The following is a 24,713-nucleotide window of genomic DNA, read 5'->3' on the forward strand; positions in this document are numbered from 1 at the left end:
TACAATTTGCACAAGCTCATCGAAATTGGACAATAGAAGATTGGAAAAACGTTGCCTGGTCTGATGAGTCTCGATTTCTGCTGCGACATTCGGATGGTAGGGTCAGAATTTGGCGTCTACAACATGAAAGCATGGATCCATCCTGCCTTGTATCAACGGTTCAGGCTGGTGGTGGTGGTGTCATGGTGTGGGGAATATTTTCTTGGCACTCTTTGGGCCCCTTGGTACCAATTGAGCATCGTTGCAACGCCACAGCCTACCTGAGTATTGTTGCTGACCATGTCCATCCCTTTATGACCACAATGTACCCAACTTCTGATGGCTACTTTCAGCAGGATAATGCGCCATGTCATAAAGCTGGAATCATCTCAGACTGGTTTCTTGAACATGACAATGAGTTCGCTGTACTCAAATGGCCTCCACAATCACCAGATCTCAATCCAATAGAGCATCTTTGGGATGTGGTGGAACGGGAGATTCGCATCATGGATGTGCAGCCGACAAATCTGCGGCAACTGTGTGATGCCATCATGTCAATATGGACCAAACTCCCTGAGGAATGCTTCCAGCACCTTGTTGAATCTATGCCACGAAGAATTGAGGCAGTTCTGAAGGCAAAAGGGGGTCCAACCCGTTACTAGCATGGGGTACCTAATAAAGTGGCCGGTGAGTGGTATATACTATATGTGCATTGAGATGAACAGAAATCACCACAGGCTTCTTCCAACTTATAACTACAATTGAAGTCCTTTACGGAAAACAACATCCGAATGAACCCGACTGCTGCAGAGAGTCCCTGCAGGTCACGAAGTAGGCGAACGGTGAGAGGATCCACAGTCCAAAAGCATTCGTGGAAGTTACGTCACATGATGTTACGTAACTTGCATGTTTTTATAGGAAGAGCTCGACCTTCCTCACGCTGATCTCCGAGCTTCCCCCCCGTTAACGAAGAGACCCTCCAATCAGCCGGAGTCCCACTGGGGAACATGGGGTTCCTCCCGGAGCTCTCCGTCGAGACCTGGACGCTAATCGTGTTCTTCGTCACTCTCGTCACAGTGTGAGTGGGCTGCGTGGGCGTTTAAACACGTGAACTTTTAGTTGGAAAGTGAAGGAGGAGAAAAAGTCTACTTCCTGTTTTTCTACACAATGTATATGTTTATTTTAACTTAATTTTAACACTTAATTTATGTGCAAAGGAATCATTAGGCCTGTTTTAAAAAAAAAAAATTAAGGCTGGGATGAAAACAGTACACTATTTTTTATTGTGTTTTGAAGGTGTCTTGCTAAGCATATATCATCTATATGTGTAAACCACGCACACACAAGACCTGCCGAATGTTCTGGCTGATAACGCATCGAGTCAGGTTTAAAGTCCCCATGAAGCTGTGATGATGAAGATGACATCATGGGATGAACACAGGTGTAATGAAAAACTGCTTCATCACTTGCTCCTGTTGACTCTGAAATGACACTGCAAAAAAACCCAAAAGGCTGATGTAGGCAGGCAGAATATTACCCAGCTCAAAAAGCAAAGGATTTGGTCTGTGTGTGCTCATCCTCAGGTATGGATATGCACCGTATGGATTCTTCAAGAAACTGGGCATCCCTGGACCCAAACCCTTGCCCTTTATCGGGACATTTCTGGAGTACAGAAAGGCGAGAACCATTTCTAAAAAAAAAAAAAAAAAAGGATAACAGCTGTCGCTAACACGTTGATGATGTGTTCACACTGCTCTCATTTCTCAGGGCATCCACAATTTTGACACCGAGTGCTATGAGAAATATGGAAAGGTGTGGGGGTAAGTGTGCGCGCAACAACACACCCGACTATACGTCCTTGCTGCTACGCTGCAAGCTTACTGCCTACACAATATCTGCAATTTCATTCCAAGGATCTACGATGGCAGGATACCTGTACTGGCGACCATGGACACGGCTATGATCAAATCAATCCTGGTGAAGGAGTGTTATTCGAACTTCACTAACAGACGGGTAAGGAGGAAATGCATCGTCTGGGACACTTCCAAAACGATCTCTATTTGAACACCATAATGCAAAGAGGGCATCCTCTGTGTGTGTGTGTGTTTCTGTGTGTTCACGTGTGTGTGTGTGTGTGTTAGCATTTTGGTCTGAATGGAGCCTTAAGAGATGCCATAACTGTAGTGGAAGATGAGGAATGGAAGAGGATTCGAAGCATACTCTCACCGTCATTCACCAGTGGGCGCCTGAAAGAGGTTAAAAAGCACATTGCAGCTCAACCTATTTTTAATGAAAAAATATTGATCATCTATTACATCACTCTGGTATGTTTTTGTTATTTACTTTTGGGCAGATGTACTCCATAATGTTGCAGCACTCGAGTAATCTGATAAAGAGCCTTCACAAGAAAGCAGAGGCGGATGAAGTCGTAGACGTTAAAGAGTGAGTAATGTGTTTGGGACGAGAGGACACAGACTCTCCATCTGTACTTTTCAGTTCTCCAGATGATTTTGGATGGTTTCAACCATTTGTGTTTCCTACATTGAATTTAAACGTATTTTGTGCAGCATATTTGGACCCTACAGTATGGATGTTGTGACCAGCACTGCCTTCAGTGTGGACATCGATTCTATCAACAATCCATCTGATCCTTTTGTAGCAAACATTAAGAAACTGGTCAAGTTCACCTTCCTGACTCCCCTGTTTGTGCTTTTGGGTATGCAAACCTTGTTGTTTAACCAGAATGTTCATCTTGTCCCTTTGATCTACGAACTTTACATTTTCAACTCTTATTCGTTTCAGTTCTGTTTCCATTCTTGGAGCCGGTGCTCGATAAGATGGATGTGACATTGTTCTCCGCCGAATTATTAGACTTCTTCTACAACTTTCTAAAGAGGATCAAATCAGACCGGAATAAGAATGAACACAAGGTCATATTTATACCGCGTATAAGCTACAATGGATTCAATGTTGGTTGTGTATAAGGTTTTTTATATTTTGTGCCCCTTCATTAAACCCAAACTGGATGATAAGGCTCGTCACTGGTCTTTGTCCTCTAGAATCGAGTGGACATCATGCAGTTGATGGTGGACTCTCAGAGCCCAGAGACCAGCAAAGACAATCCAAGCTCCCACAAAGGTGAGAAAGAAACCAGAAGGAGGCACTGACGTGCACAGCTTTCTCTGGAGTTGTTGTATGATACACATTTTGCTTCAGGGGGTCACTTTCTTAAGCAAAATACTTAGCTTTTTTAATTTGCTCAAGTTGAATGTTGACATAATACACAAGTTGTGTATCTTTGGGCCGTTGAGCTTTCTTTCAAACCTAAGCAAGTAAATATGATGTTTTTTGTGAAGTAAAAAAGTCAACAGCAGTTTACTGACTCAAATAAAGAATCGGGTAAAAAAAAAATCAGAAATACGTGGTGTCCGTACACAAAAAGAGTCAAAGACCAGCGAGGACGCACTGAGGTCCACAGTTATCCAGTCAGACACGTTGTGAGCATTTCCCCAACACAAAGTTTCAACTCCTTTGTGTTCCAGGACTGACTGACAGTGAGATCTTGTCTCAGGCTATGATATTCATCTTCGCTGGCTATGAGACAAGTAGCGGCACATTGGGATTTCTAGCCTACAACCTGGCGACTCACCCCGACATCCAAAAGACCCTGCAGGAGGAGATAGATGAAACATTCCCAAATAAGGTTGCTTTCATTCCTACATTGTTTTAAACTAAAGGAATGACCATAAATTGCACTAATAAGTCCTTTTGTGCTGCAGGCTCGGCCCACCTATGACGCCTTGATGCAAATGGAGTACCTGGACATGGTGTTGAATGAGTCGATGAGGCTGTACCCGAGTGGTAATCGATTAGATAGAGTGTCAAAGTCTTCTGTGGAAATTGAGGGCGTGACCATCCCTAAAGGAACCGTTGTCATGATCCCAGTTTACACACTCCACCGTGAGCCTACTTTGTGGCCTGAGCCCGATGCCTTCAAACCGGAAAGGTACTGTTATGAATAGCAGGCCAATGGCACATTTGACCTAATCCTAATCATTAGGCAATGTTAAATACCTGTTCATTTTTCAGGTTCGGCAAAGAGAACAAAGACAGCATTGATCCTTATTCATACCTACCATTCGGAGCAGGTCCAAGGAACTGCATTGGAATGCGCTTTGCTCTCTTAATGATGAAGCTGAGCGTGGTGGAGATCCTCCAGAGCTTCAGCTTCGTCACATGCAAGGAGACCCAGGTGAGAGGACTTTCAGCATCTGCGGTCTTCAAGTAGTGACAGGTATTGGGTGAGATCGGATTTGAGCTTTGGAAGAGCTTAATTTTGTGACACATCTCTCGTTTTCCTAGATTCCATTGGAGCTGTCAACGGATGGATTTACCTCCCCAAAGGGTCCCATCAATCTGAAGCTGGAGCCCAGAGGAGCCGTAGCTGATCCTCCCCCAGGCTAACTCTGCTCAGTGCTCAGGTCACAACGCAAAAATGGCCAACTTGTGACACTTTAGATAAGGCAATATTTACATAATTGTAATAAGGAAACTGGTCCAGCCAAAAACTTGGCTACGAAATTGCCGGTAGGTAGTCATGTATTTTAACTGACTACCTGCCTTTGTGTATTCTTGTATGTCTTTGATTTAAAAGAGTTTGCTTTGTGATAAATCTCCACTCCTGATCTCGCTTTTACTATTCTTGTAAATTACCTTTTACCAGGAGGAAGTTCTAAACATTTTAAATATCTGTTTAATAACGAATGTATAAACACATATTCTAGACTGTAGAGAATGTAGTATGCTCAGTTATCGTTATCCAGCGTTACTTGTTTCCATGGTTAGTGATTTTGTTTTTTAATTTACCCAATAAAATGAGGTCAACGTGAGGTCTCGCTGCTTTCTCACATTTTTAAAACATGTAATTTTTTGCAAAGAAGTTGTCCTTACTTTGGAAATATAATTCAAGCAGTTGTGAAAAGTAACTAAACTAATTGTACCTTTGTCAAGGTTTCATTTTAGTTTATTTATAAAATGCATAAAATATGTACATATTAGAGCTACTTCTTTCTCCACTTGTATAACTTGACCACTATAATTCATGCAAAAGATATGATCCATTTATGATGCAATGTCCCAGTGTTAATGACCAAAGACCAAGTACTTTTTAGATTCAGGAACATCATTTGAATTCTACTAAGTAACTCTTTAGTCAACTCTTAAGTCAACTTTTAGTCATGTATTTGTAATAATGAATAATTTAACTACTCACAGGGCAATTTTCCCCCTCAGTACTTTTTCTTTTGACAGAAATACAAAATAGCTCCGGATCTGAAATCTTATCAAATAAGACACGTTTGACGAGCCCTCAGCATTCACAAATAAGGGACCTTATTTTGCATTACTACCATTTGGCCGTTAGGGGGCGATGCAACACGGTGAAAGGTGATGCTCTTCTCCCCACGAGGCGTTAATTCTCCATGGGATTTTTCAAAAATAACCTATTCTATGAGTTATTGTTGTAAATGAACGTATCAGGATCATAACTAGCAATAATTTTAACCGAATTTAAAATCTGTTTATAAATTGTATTTCTTTTTTTCATTTTTTTTACAAATAATTCACAGTTGAAGTACACTCACACACTTAACACTAAGCTCTTACTACTGTGACTTAAAGTAAACATCTAACTATGGTGACCACCGTTTTGCCAAATCTGTGATCAATTGAAACAATTCACGCTGTAAAGGGTGGAAATCAACATTGGACGTCCGAAACAAAGAGGTTTATCCCACAAACCCGGCACCTCTCAAAGCTCCGCCCCCCAGCGGAAAGCCCGCTAGCCATTGGCCAGATTGTAACCCTACGCCCCTTCGATTGGCCGGCGGCGTCGTCACTGAACGTCTGTTGTTCGCATTCGCTTGTGACAGTGGGCTGCTTTGATTCATGCTGTTGTGGAGTCTCCTTTTTGGATTTGGAGGACAATTAATGCGGGCAAAACAAGGCGCATGAAGGTATGTTCAACATGGAAGGCTGGGTGAATATTTGCTCCGTGGTTTGCAGAAATTTAGCCTCCAAGTTGGTCAGGCTTTTTTGGAAGAAAATGCATGTCCATAGACGGGTTTTTAAACTGATATTTACTCGTTGTGGACGGGGCTTTGCCCTTTCATGTTAGCCTGAGTGAAACTTTACAGCCGCAAACCGGATCGGGCTTGGCCCATAATAATAATAATAATAATGCACAAATAATCTTATCTAACATTACATTATATAGAGCAACAGTCGCTGAGGAGCGCGGGTCTTAAGTTGAGTTCACGTTCAGGCTGATGGGTGTGTGCACTTGAGTGATATTGATGCCGGATTGATTTTAACATTATCACTCCAGGGAATCCATAGACGATAGCTAGTTTGGTGCTTCTGTGATCTTTTGTCTCACTTTGAAGCAAATTGAAGTGAATGATGCCGACGAGGGAGATGACAACATGTCCCCGGGGTCAGACAAAAGGCGCCTCGGCAGGTGGATCCTCTGCTGTTCCTGAGCAACCGCATGCGTGGCTCATGTACCGCACAGACCCTCCCCGGTTACGTGGGTAGTCAAGTTTAACCCAAGCTTTGGGTTTGCCCCCCTGAGACAGATGGCTGGAAAGAAACGGTGTGCACGCACGCATGCACGCACGCACATGGATCATAGTGTAGTCTACTTTCCACTGACTTGTAGATCTGCATTTGTATGCATGTGTGTTGTTCTGCACGAACGTACCATTGGTGGCTGGGTGTCAAACTGCTGCTACAGAGGGAGGTTTAGGGATCCCCTCTGGAGGGATGCTTCCCGTGGTGTGGGTATCCCTGGAATGTTGGGCGGATTTCCCATGGATGCTAATTTACAGGTGACTCACAAATTCGCCTTCATTTACAGCCAAAACACACACATATCCAAGCTACAAAGGAGTGTGTGTGTGTGTGCATGTGTCTACAGGTTAGTATGCAGTGCCACACACACGCACTGGGTTACTTTGCTGTGAGTGTGTGGTGAACCACAAAATGCACTGAAGAATTTGTCTGCTGCTGCCAGAAAGTAAATAGTAGCTTTCGCTTGACATCCAACGCCTGCTGTCAGAGGTCTGTTTACACTTAAGACGAGAACAGTTGCTTTTAGTATTCATATGTGACAAATAAAAAATATATATGCAGGGAAAAACATGAACACGAGGTGACACCGAATGGCTTGACAAATATGATGACAACTATTCACATTTAATCTCTATTGAACCCATAAATAAATATACATATTTTATTTCCTGTGTGAGGCTCAATCCTCCCTCTGGGTTCTTCTGGCCACCCAACAACACAACAACAAGTTCAGTTCCTTTATTTATGTTGTGTGGCAGAGAGAAAGAAAGGGAGAACAACAGAAGGTGTAAGAGACACACTGATCATTACAGCGGCTGTTATCTGACCTCCAAGCTTACAGGTTACCTCCTCAAACACACAATTAACGCTGTGGGGAGCGGCCCGAAAGGGCTGTGAATAAGCTGAAAGCCGACTTTGTCCCGGGATGAAGTCAACTTTGTTTTGTCTTTCTCTTAATTTTTAAGGATGATGTCTGCTGTGTGAAGTGTGTTATGTCTGGACCCTGTGACTATGACGGGACCCAGCTGATGAATCACAGGACACGGTGGATGGAGAGCGGGATGGCTAATACCTTAAAAGTGTGTGCCAAATGTGACGTTTCAATGCATCGCTATTGTCTAACCTTGTTGGTATCTGCAGCCCACTGAATCCTCACAGCGGGAACCAAATAGAGTTTACAATGTCCTCAGTCCCTTCAGCAACTTAGGATGCAGACATGCTAATGACTTCCTGTTTATAACCCTGAGCACAACACCAGGAGAGGCCACAGATGGGGCCCCGAGTCCCATTAATGCACCCTAATGATCTACTGCTAAAAGGCGTACTTGGAGAAAATAAGGAACATCTTGGCTTTAGTGATTATTCAAATCCTGCTGATGGCATTTTGAGTTTCATACTATTCTCCTATTGTTTAAACATCCATCTCCCTCCTCAGGATGAGAAGATGAATGTGGAGGCTCTAAGCAGAGCGGAGCTGCTGACTCTCCTCAGTGTCCTGGAAGGAGAGCTGGAGGCCCAGGATGTGGTCATACATGCCCTGAGGGTGAGTAGTCCGCTACACACACACACACAGATCCCGCCCCCGCTGACTGTCACTCACAGCCCAGAACACATATAGCAGCAAACATATTATTATAGCTATTATAGCAATCCATTAAATAAAACACACCCTTTCCCTCCGTCTTTCCCGAAGGCATTCACGTTTAACGGTGATTGACCTGTTTCAGCGTGACACCCCCCAAAGAGGAATGTGCGCTCACAGGGAGGGGATGTGTAAACAGGAAACTAAGGAAACGGAGACAATGGCGCAGGAGTCATAGTGGTTTCCCAGGGCGTCTGTTCCACCAGAGCACGCATTAATGCTGGTCTGTTGGAAATCAGTATTTTCATGCCCTGTTTATTTAAATTCAGGCATAATTCTGACCTGAATATGTCCATGTTGCGTCCAGGCTTTGGTTCAGACTTACTATGGTTCATACCTGCTTAGGGTCAAATGTGTTTTAAGTTCCAATTTTCGCATTGTTTCTCACTCATAATCTGGGAAGTTCTCGTTGTTGCTCGATAGAAACAACAAATTTGCCTTCGGCCAAAGTGAAGATTTTGGTGGCTGTTCGGCCCTTTTCCTCGTGTACATCCACAGATTACACAGCCACTCTTCCCAAAGCATCCGTACATCTCAGACAACTTCTGAATGTTCGGGAGTACGTTGCCCACAGTTTGAATGACCCAAATGCACCTGAGGCATTATGCAGCAACAGCCCAAATCCTTAAATCCTCATTGACTCATCATCGATTCAAAGAGCATTACCTTCAACTACAATGCCTTGCAATGTTTTTCAGTCGGTACTGATCGGTCGCTCTCTGCGCCACTGGCTGCCTATCCCACTCGTGGCCGCACGCAGAGGCTCTTCGGGGGGGTGGGGGGGGCGGCTTAGGCCCCGAATTCTGACTCACTGCCTGAAATGGTGGTTGAGGTTGTGACGATAAGGACGAGTAGCAACCGTGACTGTCTTGTTCTACTGAACAGGCCTTGATGGGGAGGTTTATCTTGTGAGACAGCGAGGCTGTCATCGTGGGAGAATTTCAAGGCCAATGCCCGAGGGGGAAGCTGGTCTAACCGCACCAGTTCAGCGAGCAGCTACGATGGCATTCGCCGAGATCTGATGAAGGCACGTCATCCCCCCCCCCCTCCCCCACCCCCTCCCCTCCCAGTACAAACGAACAGACGCCTGGCTGTCTGTGCGGATTCCTCCTTTCCCTATCTTTAACCACTTTTCCCCTCCCCTGCTCTCCTCCTTCTCTCGTCACGGCAACATTAAGGGAGGGGTGGGGGGGGGTTCCTTAATGTTTGACCGTGACCCATGTCCTATCAGCCCCCACACACACACACACACACACACACACACACACTGATGGTCCCTGGTGGGCCGGTTAGTGGCGGCGGTGTTTATTGTGGAGAGGATGTACAGAGTTGTAGGCTCAAATCGCAGACTTCCCCTGTTACCTCTGGGGGGGGATGCACACCGTTTCCCCCCCCGACCGGTTCACGTAAGGGCAGATTGTGGGTTGGCACGTGACTGCAGAGGGGGGTGTTAGGGGTCGATGGCAGGCTAATGTGTCCTATATTGAGCTCTCTGTTCCTGTATTGATTTTGTGTGTTTGTACACTCTGTCTTCTCTGTTGTGATTTCCTCTCGGGTCTTGATCTGCCACTGCGTTGTTCTCTAGCTAGAGCTCTGTCCTCAGTGTTGTCGATCTGAGTGAGGTAAAGAAAAGAAAGAATAAAAGCCTCTCAAATGTTCCTCCTGTCAGCTGGGAGCACTCGGGAGGCCTGTAGAGCGGTCGGGACATTCCCACCCAGGCACCTTTTGAACCCTTCCTTTCATCGAAACCGCCACAAACTTGGAACTCTATCAGCGTTTTCTTACTATTTAGGTGGCGTCACCTTTGGGACGTGCCTCTTCTTGATTTTACTGGTGTTACTTCTCTTTGCCAAGGAGACGTAATCAAGTCTTTTTTTTTTTTAAAGGAGACATTGCTGAGAACATTGCACCCGAAACAGGAGTGGCATGTCTTTTGGGTTGATGATTGTCTACATCTACACTGTAACTAACGCTACTATTATCTTCACTCTGTCAGGCATACATGGCATGAATCCAGCGTAGAGCAAGTTCTCAGTGGCTTGATGCCAGTTGAAGTCGGTTGAACAGATCTACACCTACCCTTTAAATCGTTAGTAGGGGAGCTCGCTCCTTCTTAACTTGTTGTTGCACTACTTTAAAGACACTAAGCAAACAAGTAAATATGGGAAAACAAACGTCTGACACGGAGATATCCAAATATCTCTCAGGACAGAACTTTTTTGTTGCTGCTTGGCAATGGATTGAACTTTGTTCACCCAGAGCATCGGGTTGGTAACGTTGCAGTCATGCTGTTTTGTTTTTCATATGATGTCATATCCTGTAATCCTAAAATGCTATGTGTATTTTTACGGGCTGACGTGTTTTCCCGATTCCCTAAAACAATAGGGTCTGGCTAGAATGTGATTTTCAGATAAGATTGTATATGTGTTTTCTCTAAAGGAATCACTGCCCAATTTGGACATGAAGAATATGATAAAATACAAAAAAGCCCAAACTACACCCCCAAGGGCGCTCTAAAAGCACTTTGATATCAAAGTGCTTCACTGAGGGTCTAATAGAGTAAAGCTCCCTGACCGGATGATTGTGAAATGACATCAAAGTAACCAATGTTACCGTCTGTCTTTTATTGTTAGAAAGCACACAACTACACACACAAACGCACACACAGATACACACATTTCACAGCAATGATTAGTCAATGCGAGCAGACAGGTCGGGTGCTGTTTTTTCTGGCGACGTCTTATCCCGAGACCCAGCTGAAAAAATAATGCATCATATCTGAAATAGCAATAGGTTCCACCCTTTGCTGCTATTTGCACTGAACGGCGGAGTATTTGCCTGCTGCAAATAAATGAGCGATACAGGAGGTCAGAAGGCAAAACCAATGCTCTCTCAGTGCAGTTTGTGCCTGTGTCAGCATCAGTGAAATCATTCTCTTTTAATTGTGGGCTGCGTTTCAAGAAAATCCCGGAGCGCTTCCTTGTTCCACCCAATGATGAGTCGTGCTTCTCCAGAGCGCCTGCTCCCCGAAGCTCCCTCCATAAGCGGCAAGTTAAACATTACCGGAGAGTTGTCTCGCTGCACGGCCCCTAAAGCGAAGTGAGCCTTCCCAATCATGTTATTGCCGTCGGTGGTAAATGTGTGGGCGGGGGGGTGGGGAGGATACAGAGTAACCCTTAAGCACACACCTTAGCTTACACTTCTAAAAGCCTAAGCGTACAATCTCATTTTACCTCTCTACCTCACTCTTTCTCTCCCTCTTTTTTTCCTATGGCAGAGCACAAATGCATTTAGATATGCATATATATATATATATATATATATATAGAAAATGTCAGTCAGTGTGGGTGATTATTTCTCTGAAAATATGTCAGGAAAAGCCCCTCTATGTATTACTGTTTAGTGTTGTAATGTTGCTTGTAGTGTTAGTGAGCCACGGAGTATTATCATCCAACTCTACAGCGCTACTCCTTAAGACAATTATTTTAAACATTGACACAAATTTCTCTTTTAGCCCTAACCCTCATTTAGACTGTTGTACAGTTGCAAAACGTGGCCAAAAATCAAGGAATGCAGCTTTAAGTGGAAACTATCACAGTTGGGGCTCTCTGAAGACAAAGCGAGATAAAGCTATCCCCTCAGAGTGGTGTGGTCAACGATTCAAGTTGTCCGGTGTGGCTGGTTTGCTTGTTTGCTGTTTCTAGAGATCAACCATACTAAGGTATGGTTATATAATGTTATAATTTTTTAGGGTCATTTTGGACATTTCCAATCTGTTGCGTTATAAAAAGACTTCATTTCAAGCAGATTGAATATGGTTGGTGCGTAGCGTTTTAATTAAACCTCCACAGGACTTAATGGAGTAGTTTTGTCCACTACTGAAGTCCTCCTCATACGAGAAAACAGACATGAATCTAAAAAGTATGCCCCACTTTTCTCTGCTGTGCTTTGCTTCCCATTTCAGCGCATCTTCTGTTCTACGAGCGCGGCGTCTATACCTTGCTATAGGTTTACGGTCAACGGCGTCCATGACGAAACTCCTTTCAGCAACTGCAACCTCATATACTGGCTTCTTTTGCATTGTCCTCTGTCCTCTTGTTGCACAGACGCTTAAACGGTACTCCTTAAGTTGCATGAAAGAAGCCTTTCATATCCGACAAGTCTGGTCCTGCCGTCCTTTTGTCTCTTTCTGACTAGCGGACTAATTCTCCACTGACGCCTTCTTTTCCCATAACCCGCCGCTGCAAAGCTGCTGGATTTGAAACGTTACCCCCGCCAAGAAATGGGTGCAGGCATATAGACATCGGCTTGGTTTGATAGCTATTCTGTTTTTTCTTTCATCAACAACACTATTTAGCAGTTGGATTAAAGAGCAAACTGCACACGTGTAACAGGAGATGTGCACCCAATACCATTGGGGAGCAGCTGACCTCATTGTGTGACAGTCAGTGCAGAGGCTGCGAAGGGGAAACAGGACTCGCCGGCTCTTAACAGCCCACACAGTGCCCTGATTGTGCCCCGAGGCTGTAGGTAAACAAACTGACAACATGTTTGCAGGTGAAAAAACTCAGATTCTCTTTTTGACGCCTCGTCACAGCTGCGGGACAGAAGCAAAGCTGTTGAAGAAGGAAATGCTCCAACAAGATGTCACACAGGTTTCAATGGGGACAACATTTCGTGCAATTCTAGAGGAATTTCTTATATACTTCATGCAAATTTAAATGAATGACTAGCTTAACTAACTTAATGAATAGCCTTTATATATATAGAGAGAGAGAGAACAGTTCTCATCAGTAGCGTGGCAGGAGAGCTTTCGCCGCAAATATGGTTTGGTTGTTATGCCCGCTTCATAGAAAAGAAACAGACTCTGTCATTATGATCACAACTGTCCCGAGAGAAACCATAGGAGATCAAACCCCGGGCTAGGCCTGCCACACACACCCACACCCACACACACACACACACACACACACACACACACAATCCAATCTCAGCCCAACCCGTAACGATCTATTTAAACAGCTATTTAACTCCGGAAGCTGCAGTTTTGTCTTCAGCTCGATAAAGCAGCTTTACAGCTCTACTCCAAAGCCCAGCACAAAAACACACACACAGCCGCAGGTGAACGCAGAAATGGCTTACACACAGAGAAAGTAGACACACACACACACACACACACACTCTCATAGCCTTTCTCACACAGGGAAACAATGCGTAAGAGTGCAGGCATTGAGACTGCGTCTTTGTTCAAGTCCTGTAATCTCTTCACTGAGGGCCACGTTCTTTGTTCGGCCTGAACTACGGCCTCTCTTACTGATGTCCTCGGGGGTTCTGTGCGCGCTTGTGTGTGTGTGTCTCTGCTGCCACAGTCCGAGGGCGTCGTGAGAAAGGGGACGCTGGCAGAGGGGCGTAAGGGGAGAGAGAGGCATTTTCTGAGAATTGAGCAGGCAGAGGAATGCAGTGCAATGCGTGTTTGGGCATGGAGACGGAGGGAGGGGGGGGGAGCTTGAGAGCCGGGGCGTCTCATGGGGACTGCGAGAGGGGACGGCGGCCCGTCTCCCGAGGGCTCGTGGGTTGAACTCTGTGGCTTGTGCTTACATCACTGGTACTGCCAGCTGACGATGCAGGGCTCCAGAACGCCAACCTAGTCATTGCATGTAGTAAATGAAACCACCCTATAATATATCATTATGTTCCGTAGTGAGGTCAATAAGGCCTTCATTACGTGTCACTTTGTTTTTCATTCCAGCCTGTTTCTCTCAAAGAAGCCTGAGTAGGGAACGCTAAAAGGAAAGTTCTTTTACATCCAATATTTTGTCATTTTCCTCAGCACCCTGGGGTGCTATCTTTTTCTCTATGAAATAGTTTAGTTTGGGTGTAATAAAACCTCCTCATTAGAAACAGCTCTGCGTTTGTGTCTCCTTTCATGGCCCGGTCCCTCACCCCTGTCTCCCCAGGGAGGAGTTAACATCTGCCCCGCGGTGGGGGCTGGACCGACGTGCTTCACCTCTTTGTGTTTGGGTTGAGCGGGACGACCATCTGCTTTGCTCACAATGACAATTACATCATTCCACATGGATCTCCTGTGTACACAAACACACACACACACACACAGCTCACAACAAGTCTAATGTCAGATGGTGATATGACACATAAATCATTTACATAAACTCCTTCTTCTGTTCTTGTTGTGATGGTTTATAATTTTTTTTGTCCTGCTCTTTTCTTGGCACTGACAGTTGGGCCTCCTCTTATCTTACATTTTACCTGTGCTGCAGTGTGAAAATCCAATTTCCGGCCATACACAGACACGCTAGTTATTATGATTTTTTTCTTCTGAGTCAGTACTGTTTATTTACATGGACAGACTATTTTCTTTCTCCAAGTAGATTGAATCCAGCACGTGCAGTTAAAGGAACAGTCAAACCGCACGATTACATGTGTGCTATTTGCTTTTGTGTTTCCAGGCTCAGCATAGAGATGCTTTCGTCCAGGAGCGCTATGGCGAGTATGACCTCAGCGACCCCTTCCTTGCCCTGCAGCGGGACAGCGAGTCCTCCGAGCGCCAAAACACGCTCACCCAGTCCCACACACACCGGCAGGGTCGGGCGGTGGGACCCAACCCTCTGGCGGTGCTCAAACTGGTCATGGCTCACTGCAAGAAGATGCAGGAGAGGATGATGGGACAGCTGGCTTCTGCTGAGAGCAGACACAGGAGGGTAAGCGGCGCAGTCGTCAACAACGCACATTGAGTGAGTTCCACGGGTCAACCCCGCCTGCGTGTCAAGTGATGCCTTCGTTCCATTGTTTGATTTTGATAGATGATCGCTGATCTGGAGGAGGAAACGCGACAGCGTGCTCAGGAGTCTGCACAGAATGATGACTTCACCTTCATGCTGCAGACGGAAAGGGAAAAACTGCTGCAACAGGTATGACTGACGCTTGAAAGATATGAAGTGTAGATGTATTCTTGTGTATGTTGGGCAAAGTCCTATCGGTGAACGTGCACATTTGGTGAAGGACTTGTATTCTGCTCCCCTTTGCCTCTCCTCTGCACCGTGTCCTTCTTCAATGTGTCAGCTGTGACTTAAAACCAAGCGACTGGGCAGGGAAGCAGTGGGATGGACAGGGCTGGGCCTTTTAAAGTACAGACAAACACAAACAGTTGTATGCACATACACAGGGCTCTTCCACAGGAAACAGATGAGGCGGAAACCATTGTTTTGCTGTCCAGCCTCCATGTGGCTTTATGGCCCCAGGAAACCTGAGATAATGAATGTCCATGTCTAATGCTGCATCCTCTGGCACACACACACACACACACACACTGCACACAGTCAGCCGCTATACAAACTTCAGACGACGGCCATAAGTCAGTGAGGTTTCCTGAGAGCAATCCGCACTGAAATGTCTCATCCCTTCTTCTATTTTTGGGGATTTAAGTGGAGCTGATTTTAAACAGAATACAGCCGAGCGGGACAAAATTAGGGGAAAAGTGGGAATTGAGCCTCATTTTAAAAGGTTTTGTGTCTAATGAAGTGAATTGTATATATTTTAGAAGAGCAGTTTGAAAGAAATGACATGAAGGCTATTGAAAAATATGGACAAATGTGAAAGATATAATAACGCCTTTTACGCTAGAAATAAATTACTTTAAAAATGGAATTGCAGAGAACTCAATGGTTGCATTGTGTTATATTTGCATGAAACACTATTTCGTTCTCACCCCGTTGAATTGTAAGCAGTAGTTTTGCCTCCTTGTGGTCAAATGTGGAAAAGCTGCCTCGCCTTTACCCGTTTACTCAACCCTTGTACTCCACCTCCCTCCCTCCCTTTCTAGCTGGAAGTGGAGCGTGCGGCAGTGCAGAAGCTAGAGAAGGAACAAGCACAGGCCGTAAGCCAGGTGGCCGAGTCACTGTCCCAGCAGCAACAGCTCTCATCAAACCTGACTCTGGAGCTCCAACAGGCCATCAGCCAGGCGCAGGAGGAGGCTCAAAAGGTCTCCCAACTTCGCACTTTGCTCCAGGAGGAGACCAGTGCCCTGGAGAAGCTCCGTGGGGTGCTTGAAGATGAGAAGAGCAGGGCGGCGCAGCTAAAGGGCACGTCTGAAAGGCAGCTGGCTGAGTTTGACGCAGAGAGAGAGCAGATGAAAGCCAGGATCGCCGAAGAGGAGGAGAGGAGCAGGGAGCTGGAGAGACAGCTGGAGGAGCTGAGGAGGAGGTTGGCTGAAACGGGAGGCGGTAAAGACGTGGTAAAAGAGGCCGAGAGGGACGGGAGGGATCCGCTTCCCTCGGTGGTGTCCACATCTGTTCAGACTGACGGAAAGATAACGGTCGCCCCTAAATCCTCCTCCCTGCCAAAGGTCAACGGCCATCACGCTCATAAAGAGTCAGAACCCGCGCAGGAGGCCAGAGGACCGGAGAACGGAGGGGTGATGGAGAACGGGGGAGGTGCACTTTTGCACTCCCCTCTTCACCCTCATCCGCACCCTCCCTCTCCCTCCAGCACGGCCTCCTCTTCCCTCTCCTCTTCGCCCATCTCCTCGCCCGTCATGGCCAAGCGGCTGGGCAGCCCAGGCTTCCACCAGTCCTCCTACCAGGCTGGCGTCAACCAGCGATTCCACGCCGCCAGGCACAAGTTCCAGAGCCAGGCTGAGCTGGAGCAGCAGCTGCACGGTGGCCCTCTTTCCCCCAGGGACCTTTCCCCCACCACCTCCTCCTCCTCCTCGATCCCGCCCCCACTAGAGCACAGCTCAGCGAAGCAGCTGGCGCGAAACACTGTCACTCAGGTGCTGTCCCGCTTCACCAGCCAGCAGGCCGGCGTCAAGCTGGCAACAATCAGCAGCTCTCCGTTCGGCACGGACTACCGCAACATAGCAGCAACTCCTCCAGGGGGGAGGTCTCCTTCTTCGGGGCCTCTATCTCCGGGCATCCGCTCCCCACTCACCCCTCGCTCAGAGAGGACCCACGCTCCTCCGATACCGCCCAAGAAGCCCGGCATGAGTCCAACTCCGGGCTCCCCGAGTCACTCGGCCCGGGCCAGCCTCTTCCCGGAGCTGACGGGGAACTGTGGACACGGCAGCAGCGAGCAGGAAGGAGCCAAAGAACCCGACCTGGTTTTATCTTCCAGCAGCTAACGGGCAGATCATACAAACTAACCGGTCAATAAGTCGGTCCTGAGTCGGCAGTCCCTGTAATCATCGTCTATGCCAGCCTTTAAATCCACTTTATAGCACTCGTAATCAGTAGGAGACTGAACTGGTTCAACCAAATGCATTCAAGAGTTTGTCACCTAAAACAAGCAGAAAATAACTTTAAAAAAAATAGTATAATATGATTTTTTTTTTGTTAAGTTGATTAAATAATATCCCATGAATATTTCTAGCTTTACTCTTTTATATAGATTTTTTTTCTACGTTCTATTTTACTTTTAACTTGTATTGTATATTAAGAAACCATATCAATGAGCTAAAGACCTGTTTGGTTTTGAAGAAAGACTTTTTAACAAGATTTTACAGTACAAACACTCCTTTTTTTAATTCTAACATGATGCATTATTTGAGCATGAAGAGAAAAGAGACTTATGTCAGAAGCAACACTGTATAGCAAGTCAAAGGGCTGAAGTAAATGGATGTAGAGTATAGCAAATGTGTACATTTCACCATAAACTAGTGAGTAGTTTTAAAATGTTTCAATCAATCCGTATGCAGTTCCTGAAGACATCCCGAGGTAGTCTATGAAAACACTATTAGACTGTAAATAGTTTAGAGAGTTCAGTTTATTCGTTGTAATTGAACACATGCACATGCTGTTTTCTTTCTTGAACACTTGTCATTAATACACTGAATATTGTCCTTAAATCGGGCACACTTTTTACAACAATACTGTAAAATATTGTACGTCAACAATTTATATTGATTTGATTCAGGGAAGTTTGACTTCTGCCTTACCCAAACCAAGGATTGTATCACGATGTTGTGACAATTCTTTGGGGACATTTCATCAAAGGACATGATGGGGACAAAAAGGTTTGAATCTTGCTACTTTAACTGTTCCTAGAGTAACTGTCAAAATAATTGACTTAGTGTTGTGCGACACATGTTTCTTTAGGTTTACTGTGCTTTTTAAAAATCTCTAAAATTAAGAGTTTTATGAATTTAAATCTGTAGATTTATACATTGTTTGTGAGAGGCATTGTTTCCAACAGTCTCTTGTAATAAATATGCATATCATAAATACCTGCAATATCTAGTCATGTTTTATTATTTTAAGTGGAAGCTGATAATAGATGTCAATATAATAGGCAGTTAAAAAGAGTCGCAAGGACGGAAGGGTTTATTTATCTCATGCAAAGGCTATAAACATACATTTAACAAGTTCCACAGTAAGCAATGTCTTGTGAAACAAGTTCAAACTTAAATTTAAACACTTAAAAACTATAAAGATGCTTTATTATATATTTGATGAGCTTTTTGTGAGATGATGCTTGGGATTGACCAGTCATGCTTACAGAGGTCAGAGCACAGGAAGTTTTCCTCTCAGACCATTTACAATAATGCTTTTAATGGTAAGAAATAAGAAAAGTTGCAAATAGTCTTAAATTTAGGAATAATGGTGTTACGTTTGTTCAGTCAACACGATGGCTGAATTCGGAATGTTCCGTTTCCACACGGCCCAGCTCGCCTGATATCAGACGTCATTTTTAACACGTTACTGTCGACTCGCTGGTGGGATTCAGAGATCCAGACACTTGAAGAGCTGTGTGTAAGCCCTGTTTCAGAAAGCCTATGGAGGGGAAAACTTTGGAGTTAGTGAACCCGGAGATAAGGAAACGTTCGGGGATGTTTTCTCAAGCTCGTGGTCAGTTACTATGGTAACCGATTCTGCGAACCTAACCAGCTTCTCTTTCATCCAGAGCCTTTTAAATCCTCTGCTCCAACCGGTGCTTTATATCTAACGTTAGTTTACTCCGTATCTGCTTTAACTGGTAATATGGATTTAGTAAGCCCGTAGCAACACAACAACACAACTCCTCAGCAGTCATTTCTGCGCAGGCGCGGGACCTGACGGGGGTTACAATATTAGGGATCCGGTCCAGCAAACTCACGTCCGGCGCTGTATACAGTCCGACCAGCAACACGAGATACGGGACGGGAGCTGGAGTGGACAAAACTACTAGTTTATTTCAGAAGAATGCAGTAAGAAATCAGCTAAGAAAGGAGGAATAGAAGGCTACATCACCGTCAGACAATAACCAGGGGGTCCAGTAGTTATATTATATATTTAATTTATACCAAAATACTATGCGAAGGGTTACTGGGTGCCAGAATGTAAACTGGTGGGATATTGGTTTGTTACTCAGGACTATCTAAAGTTAGTTACATCGTTGAACAGCATCAAGTCTGAATGCGTTTTAACATTTGTTTTAATTCACTGCATATACCTGAAAGTCGCTAAATACTGCAAAAGCAAAGATCCAAATAAATGTAAAACGTTTTGATCAAGAGCAAATATTTGTATTTGTACTTGTGTGGAGATTGTACACGTGCTGATGTCAATTAGAGACTCCCACAAAGGAATAACAGCTCTACGCCTGTGTACAAAGGGGTTGGAGCATTCTTTTTCAGATTCACGTTGTATAAATTGTGTGAAACAGTTAAGGCCGGAGGATCTAAAATGTTGGTAAGATGAATGATTGTGATGCTTGAAAGGAGCTTTGTGAAGGACATTCTTTTCTCAAGACTCAAGTGGTATTTCCGACACACCCACATTAGAGATGGCACAAACATGTTCTTCAAAAGGAAACATGTAAAGTTACAATCTAGCTAAGATTTTTTATTCCATTTATTTTACAACAGAATGGGGCAGTACAGTCTTAAACTTTATAACTGAGCGGCACACAGTTGTAGTATAGTGTGAGGGTTGAATACTGCACATTGTATAGCTAACAAGTGAGTCGGCCTACTTAGACATAATGTAACGTGTGACAAACAGTATGATATGGCCTTACAGAAGTCATGTAACAAATATAGTATCTTGCCTTACATGGAAACTGCTTTGCATTCACCACTACAGTTTGTTACAGTTAAGAGTGCAATATTCTAAGACAACAAAAACCAGCATATTAAAATAGAAATTTGCATACATGGGAGGATGGAGTTCTTTACCATAGGAAAGACATATTGGCAAATAAATCTTGGTTAATATGAGTTTGTTTTCCTTTCACAGAGGAAGAGCTGTACAGCAAAGTAGGTGGTGAACACAGAATCCATTAAAGATGCAACAGCATAGAAGTTGCTTTATCTTAATTCAGTCATCATTGCTTGCATGGGTGGAGACACGTCAGTGGAACACAACAGAAAACAAGGTAACACTCCCTTAGGCCTTGACAGCCACTGACAAACAGGTTTTACAGTCTAGAAGCAGAGCTATGCTGAGGATCATGCCACCCCGTTCCATTAGCAACGTAGAACTTTCTAATGGCTTACAGCTGCGTATCACAAAGTTTGTTACGAGTTACAATGTCAAATGACTGCTATTCATTTTTCCTGTCAGTATCCCAATTTTACAGAATCCACCATGCACAATATCAACAATGGAACCAAAACTTGAACAAAAATTCCTAATTTCCTGTCTTAAATCAGACCCTGATATGTGATGGTGTGCTTAATTTCTCATATCAGATGTGTTGTGCCTTTCTGCTCCTTCACTATCACAGTCCTGCATGAGTCTAACTAAGGAAAACTATTGGGACTTCTGACACCTGAAAGTCTTAAGATTACTTATACAGCAGATTTACTTTATTTAAATAGATGTAGCAGTCCTGAGCACAGCCCTGCACACTGACTCAAAACAATTCGCTCACAACACACACCAAGAAGTAACCACTTTCATCTTCGTAACTTTGTTACAGCAGGGGTATCTGTGCCTTACAGTCTGTAGATTTTCACTTTGTTTTTAATTAATTCCTTGCCCCATACTGATCTAGCTTTGCTTTGGTTATTCCTTGCACTTGTATATGCGAGTTCTAGTGGCCTAGTGGTGTGTGCGACTCTCTGGTAAGCGTCTGACCCTCCTCTAGGCATTCTGCATCTCCTTGCCAATTTTGTAACTTAGTATCTTGTTCCAGTCGATCTTTGTGCGTGTGACGGGAAGCTGCCGACGCAGAGCCTTAAAGGTGGTGTCAGACATGGTCTGATAGTTCTCACTGATTGCAGTCTGAAGGAAAATAAAATAAGGGGAATATTTAATGTTTTATTTTCAAAATGCATTATTCATGCACACATAAAAGTAACAACATTGATAAATAAATGTGTACTCAATAAAGGTTTGCTTACCTGGTAATCATTTTCTGCATTCTCAATAATGTCGATAAATTCCTTGGTTGTCTGGCTTTCACTCTGTTTCAAAAACACATAATCATCACTTTGTAAGCAACCTAATGTTTGTACTACTGCAGGTGAGCCCATGTATAAACATGTTTTACTTACAGTCACTGGTATTGAGTCCTCTACTTCCTTGTGGCTAACCAGCTGCACATTCCCATCTTCGTAATAGTGCACCTTGATACGAAAGAATATCTTGGTAAATGAGGCAGAATTTTTGGGGAAATCTTCCTCTTATTTCCTATTATTTCTGAGGATGAGCACACAATATTCACCTGGATTTTCAACACTCCCACAACCTGAGCAGTGGACTGACCGATGGTAAGCTTCCACTCTGACCTACAGCGACCATTCCTGTGTTAGAGAACAGAGAAGCCCAACATTACAAACAGACTGCAGAATCAGTAAGCCTAATAGGAAAACTAATTTGGCAACATCTTCTTACACAGTACCAGTCAACGGTTTCAACACACTTTCTTATTCAATTAAACTTTCGACTGGTACTGTATGTCAAAATAAGCTTATGTAAAGTGTTTTGCAGGTACCAGAAGTTCTTGGGTTGAAACTGATGTCCTTCAATACAGGCTATGATTGTTTGCTGCCCATCAACTGTTTTCCCATATACCTGCAACGCAGACAGTAGCAGTAAAATGTAGTAAATGGCCAATTGTTATGTGCTATGTGTTATTGTTGTGTGCCTTACCGTGCAGACTCCAGTTGGGTAGTGCTCTTTGACATAGGCACTAAGGGAAGTATCACAGGCCTCTCTCCAGCTTCTCAAGGCTGTCTCTCCCTCATATGGCTGCACGTCGCTCACCTCCTTTCTTAGGTGGTCAAAGCGGAACACCAGACGGTTGCGGGGGTCCAGAAAACGTCCCTGGCCCAAGTCACCATGCTCAGTGATCAGGACCTATCAAAAAGGGGGGACGAAAGGATGAACAAGTATGACTTTGACACCAGCTCTTTTGGGATAAACAGGAGAAAAAGTTTTGAAAAAAACCTACCGGCTCTTCGTAGCCCTCTAGTTTGGCTGGAGTAAACTGATCCATGTTGTACTGGGCAAAGGAGCTGGACAAAAAAATGTTTTCATCAAAATGTTTCCCCTTGCCATGCTTCCATTCCTCTCTGCCCAATATATAAACAACCATTTGTTTTGAATTGTGTAAATAATTAGTGTTTTCATTTCTGACATTTGTCTTAAGCGACTGTTACTTACTGTGATGCTCCCTCCCTGAGGAGATTGTCATTGTTGAGAAGAAGCCGCACATCTAGCACGACAAAAATAAATATAAAATTATTTTTTAAATTAAGTGGCAAATTATATTCTGCTGAAGACCGAATTTTGACGTGCATATTTTCATTATCGGCTACTTCTTACCATTGAAGACCTCATTGAACTCTCCCGGAGGGGCATGGGTCACAAAGTTGGCCGCTATGCGGACCTATGAGAACAATTTAATGCAGTTATCATGATAATGTGACTTGCTATGTACTAAAACATAGTATTACTACTTATTGTGTTTTACTACTTATTGTGTTATTTTGCATCCAACTGTAGACTTTTATATTGCCATTGCGTATACTAAAATGCATTTTAGATTTTGCAATGACAGGGAGTGTTTTTCCTGATTTAACCAGCTTAAACTTGTTTGGTCTTTATCTGTTCTTAAAAACTAGAAACGACTATGGTACGTTGAAAAATCACATTAAAAAAAATAGCAGAAAGCATGTTTTATGAAATTGTTTTACATTAAAAAGTATAATTGACATGCATATTTCAAATAGAGCTTTTGCAATTGGCGAGGAAATAAAGGAAAAATCTTCTTACACCTCTTTACAAACAGAATAGGCACTACATTAGAAAAGACTGATCCGTCAAAACTCTGTGAAATCATGCCATCATTTAGCATTACATTTTTTCATTTAAACGCAAATAAGTGACCCGTAATTAAAAGTATCTCGATTATTTCGGGAGACTGTTTGCCACTCGCTGTTTTTTTGGTATTAAGATGACCTTACGCGTAAAATGTTTATCGACCCTGTAGACGAACGACTGCAACACCTGTCATTCCTAATCATATGTGCTTTGCCTCCATCTGATAACGCGTCCAGCTGCCAGTAGCAGGGTGTCACTATCAGGCTCCCCACTTGTAGGAACCCTCGTTCTGAACTCAAACTCATGTGTCCGTGGTTAGGAAGTATTTGAGCTGCAACTGAATCAGTTTGACCCAGAGAGTCCACAGCAAAGTTAGCTTGCTGCTGCGGCGGCTAACGTTACACGAGAGGAATGCGTAGCCTGCACTGGAATTACTGCAGACGGGATGGAAATTGCAACCCGACTTTTGGACACCGGCGGCGATACTTCGATTTCTATGAATCTAGGTAGCGTTGTAGCCATTGCGTTTTCAGTAGAAGTGGCCAAAACATCAATCTAGCTTCTGACGTTAGGTACTAGTGCAACTCTGAGCTTTTACTAGCATTGGCTACTTAGCTAACGTTATAGCTTAAAATACACCGGTTTATCACTTTGATACGAAAGAACAAAAGCGTGTCCAGAAACTTAGGTCGTGTAATTATATAACATGCGTGGGTGTATATAAATGAGAGGAAACCGCCTTGTGCAAAGAACAAAATAGTTTGCAAACCTTTTCGTCATCTGACAGCGGCTCCTCAAAGTCAGCCATCTTGGCTCTTTGTGACCCCACCTACCCCAGCTGACTGACAGAAGCAGTGCTCATACGAGATGGAATGAATGCAAGCCAGAAAGTAATTTTAAATCACGTCTCGTAAAATGCTTGTATTACCGAGCTTCGACGGTGAATGCTAAATGCAATAACTTTGCTTGCGGTATAAGCGCAATGTGAAACACTCTCAATATTACAGTCGTGCAACGCAAGAGGGCGTATAAACTCTTCATTTAATTATTAAAGCACTTCCTGTTCGGTGAGGTGACGTTCCTACCAAAATAAAAATATTGGAAAATGTGACTACTATGAAAACATGAGACTACATGACGAGCAACGTTCCTTGTCAACTGTTTTGATTTTGAAAATGCCACAAATCATTTATTTATCATTT

The 24,713-nt window shown here is 44.0% G+C and overlaps 3 protein-coding genes across 4 annotated transcripts; 2 read left to right on the forward strand and 1 right to left on the reverse strand.

Moving 5' to 3' along the window:
- The first annotated feature begins 879 nt into the window (after positions 1-879).
- On the forward strand, positions 880-4,953 carry LOC119222282 (cytochrome P450 3A40-like). The gene is made up of 13 exons (XM_037478791.2): positions 880-1,057; positions 1,563-1,656; positions 1,747-1,799; positions 1,893-1,992; positions 2,121-2,234; positions 2,333-2,421; positions 2,547-2,695; positions 2,782-2,909; positions 3,039-3,117; positions 3,522-3,682; positions 3,759-3,985; positions 4,069-4,231; positions 4,342-4,953. Exons 1-13 carry the CDS (start codon positions 987-989, stop codon positions 4,441-4,443), a joined length of 1,530 nt encoding a protein of 509 aa, XP_037334688.2. The 5' UTR covers positions 880-986; the 3' UTR covers positions 4,444-4,953.
- Positions 4,954-5,869: 916 nt separating this feature from the next.
- LOC119223416 (CTTNBP2 N-terminal-like protein) lies at positions 5,870-18,514 on the forward strand. Of its 2 annotated transcripts, XM_037480722.2 has the most exons (6): positions 5,870-5,993; positions 7,575-7,688; positions 8,045-8,152; positions 14,719-14,970; positions 15,073-15,180; positions 16,092-18,514. In XM_037480722.2, the coding sequence occupies exons 1-6, from the start codon at positions 5,988-5,990 to the stop codon at positions 17,385-17,387; spliced, it is 1,884 nt and encodes a 627-aa protein (XP_037336619.2). In that variant the 5' UTR covers positions 5,870-5,987; the 3' UTR covers positions 17,388-18,514. The 2 variants fall into 2 exon arrangements, with proteins under 2 accessions (XP_037336619.2, XP_037336620.2); XM_037480723.2 differs by lacking the exon at positions 7,575-7,688 and having other exon boundaries at positions 5,889-5,993.
- Positions 18,515-20,064: 1,550 nt separating this feature from the next.
- On the reverse strand, positions 20,065-24,532 carry LOC119223419 (F-actin-capping protein subunit alpha-1-like). Its single transcript, XM_037480725.2, has 10 exons — positions 24,281-24,532; positions 23,014-23,077; positions 22,852-22,903; positions 22,640-22,703; positions 22,339-22,545; positions 22,181-22,260; positions 21,911-21,989; positions 21,741-21,812; positions 21,588-21,650; positions 20,065-21,468 (listed from the first exon to the last, which is right to left on the reverse strand). Exons 1-10 carry the CDS (start codon positions 24,317-24,319, stop codon positions 21,328-21,330), a joined length of 861 nt encoding a protein of 286 aa, XP_037336622.1. The 5' UTR covers positions 24,320-24,532; the 3' UTR covers positions 20,065-21,327.
- Positions 24,533-24,713: the final 181 nt, after the last annotated feature.

The sequence above is a fragment of the Pungitius pungitius genome, chromosome 1 (genome assembly GCF_949316345.1).
Source record: "Pungitius pungitius chromosome 1, fPunPun2.1, whole genome shotgun sequence".
NCBI classification, from domain to species: Eukaryota; Metazoa; Chordata; class Actinopteri; order Perciformes; family Gasterosteidae; genus Pungitius; species Pungitius pungitius.

Bases quoted from the DNA above. Each gene is read 5' to 3' on its own strand.
- LOC119223416 (XM_037480722.2), top strand. The intron at 14,971-15,072 runs GTAAGCGGCGCA...TGATTTTGATAG, and splicing joins CTGAGAGCAGACACAGGAGG to ATGATCGCTGATCTGGAGGA. The intron at 15,181-16,091 runs GTATGACTGACG...CTCCCTTTCTAG, and splicing joins GGGAAAAACTGCTGCAACAG to CTGGAAGTGGAGCGTGCGGC.
- LOC119223419 (XM_037480725.2), bottom strand. From the start codon at position 24,319: ATGGCTGACTTTGAGGAGCCGCTGTCAGATGACGAAAAG. The intron at 22,704-22,851 runs GTAAGTAACAGT...TTTTTTGTCCAG, and splicing joins CTCAGGGAGGGAGCATCACA to CTCCTTTGCCCAGTACAACA. The intron at 21,813-21,910 runs GTGAATATTGTG...TTTCGTATCAAG, and splicing joins TGGGAGTGTTGAAAATCCAG to GTGCACTATTACGAAGATGG.
- LOC119222282 (XM_037478791.2), top strand. From the start codon at position 987: ATGGGGTTCCTCCCGGAGCTCTCCGTCGAGACCTGGACGCTAATCGTG. The intron at 1,800-1,892 runs GTAAGTGTGCGC...TTTCATTCCAAG, and splicing joins AAATATGGAAAGGTGTGGGG to GATCTACGATGGCAGGATAC. The intron at 3,986-4,068 runs GTACTGTTATGA...TTCATTTTTCAG, and splicing joins GATGCCTTCAAACCGGAAAG to GTTCGGCAAAGAGAACAAAG.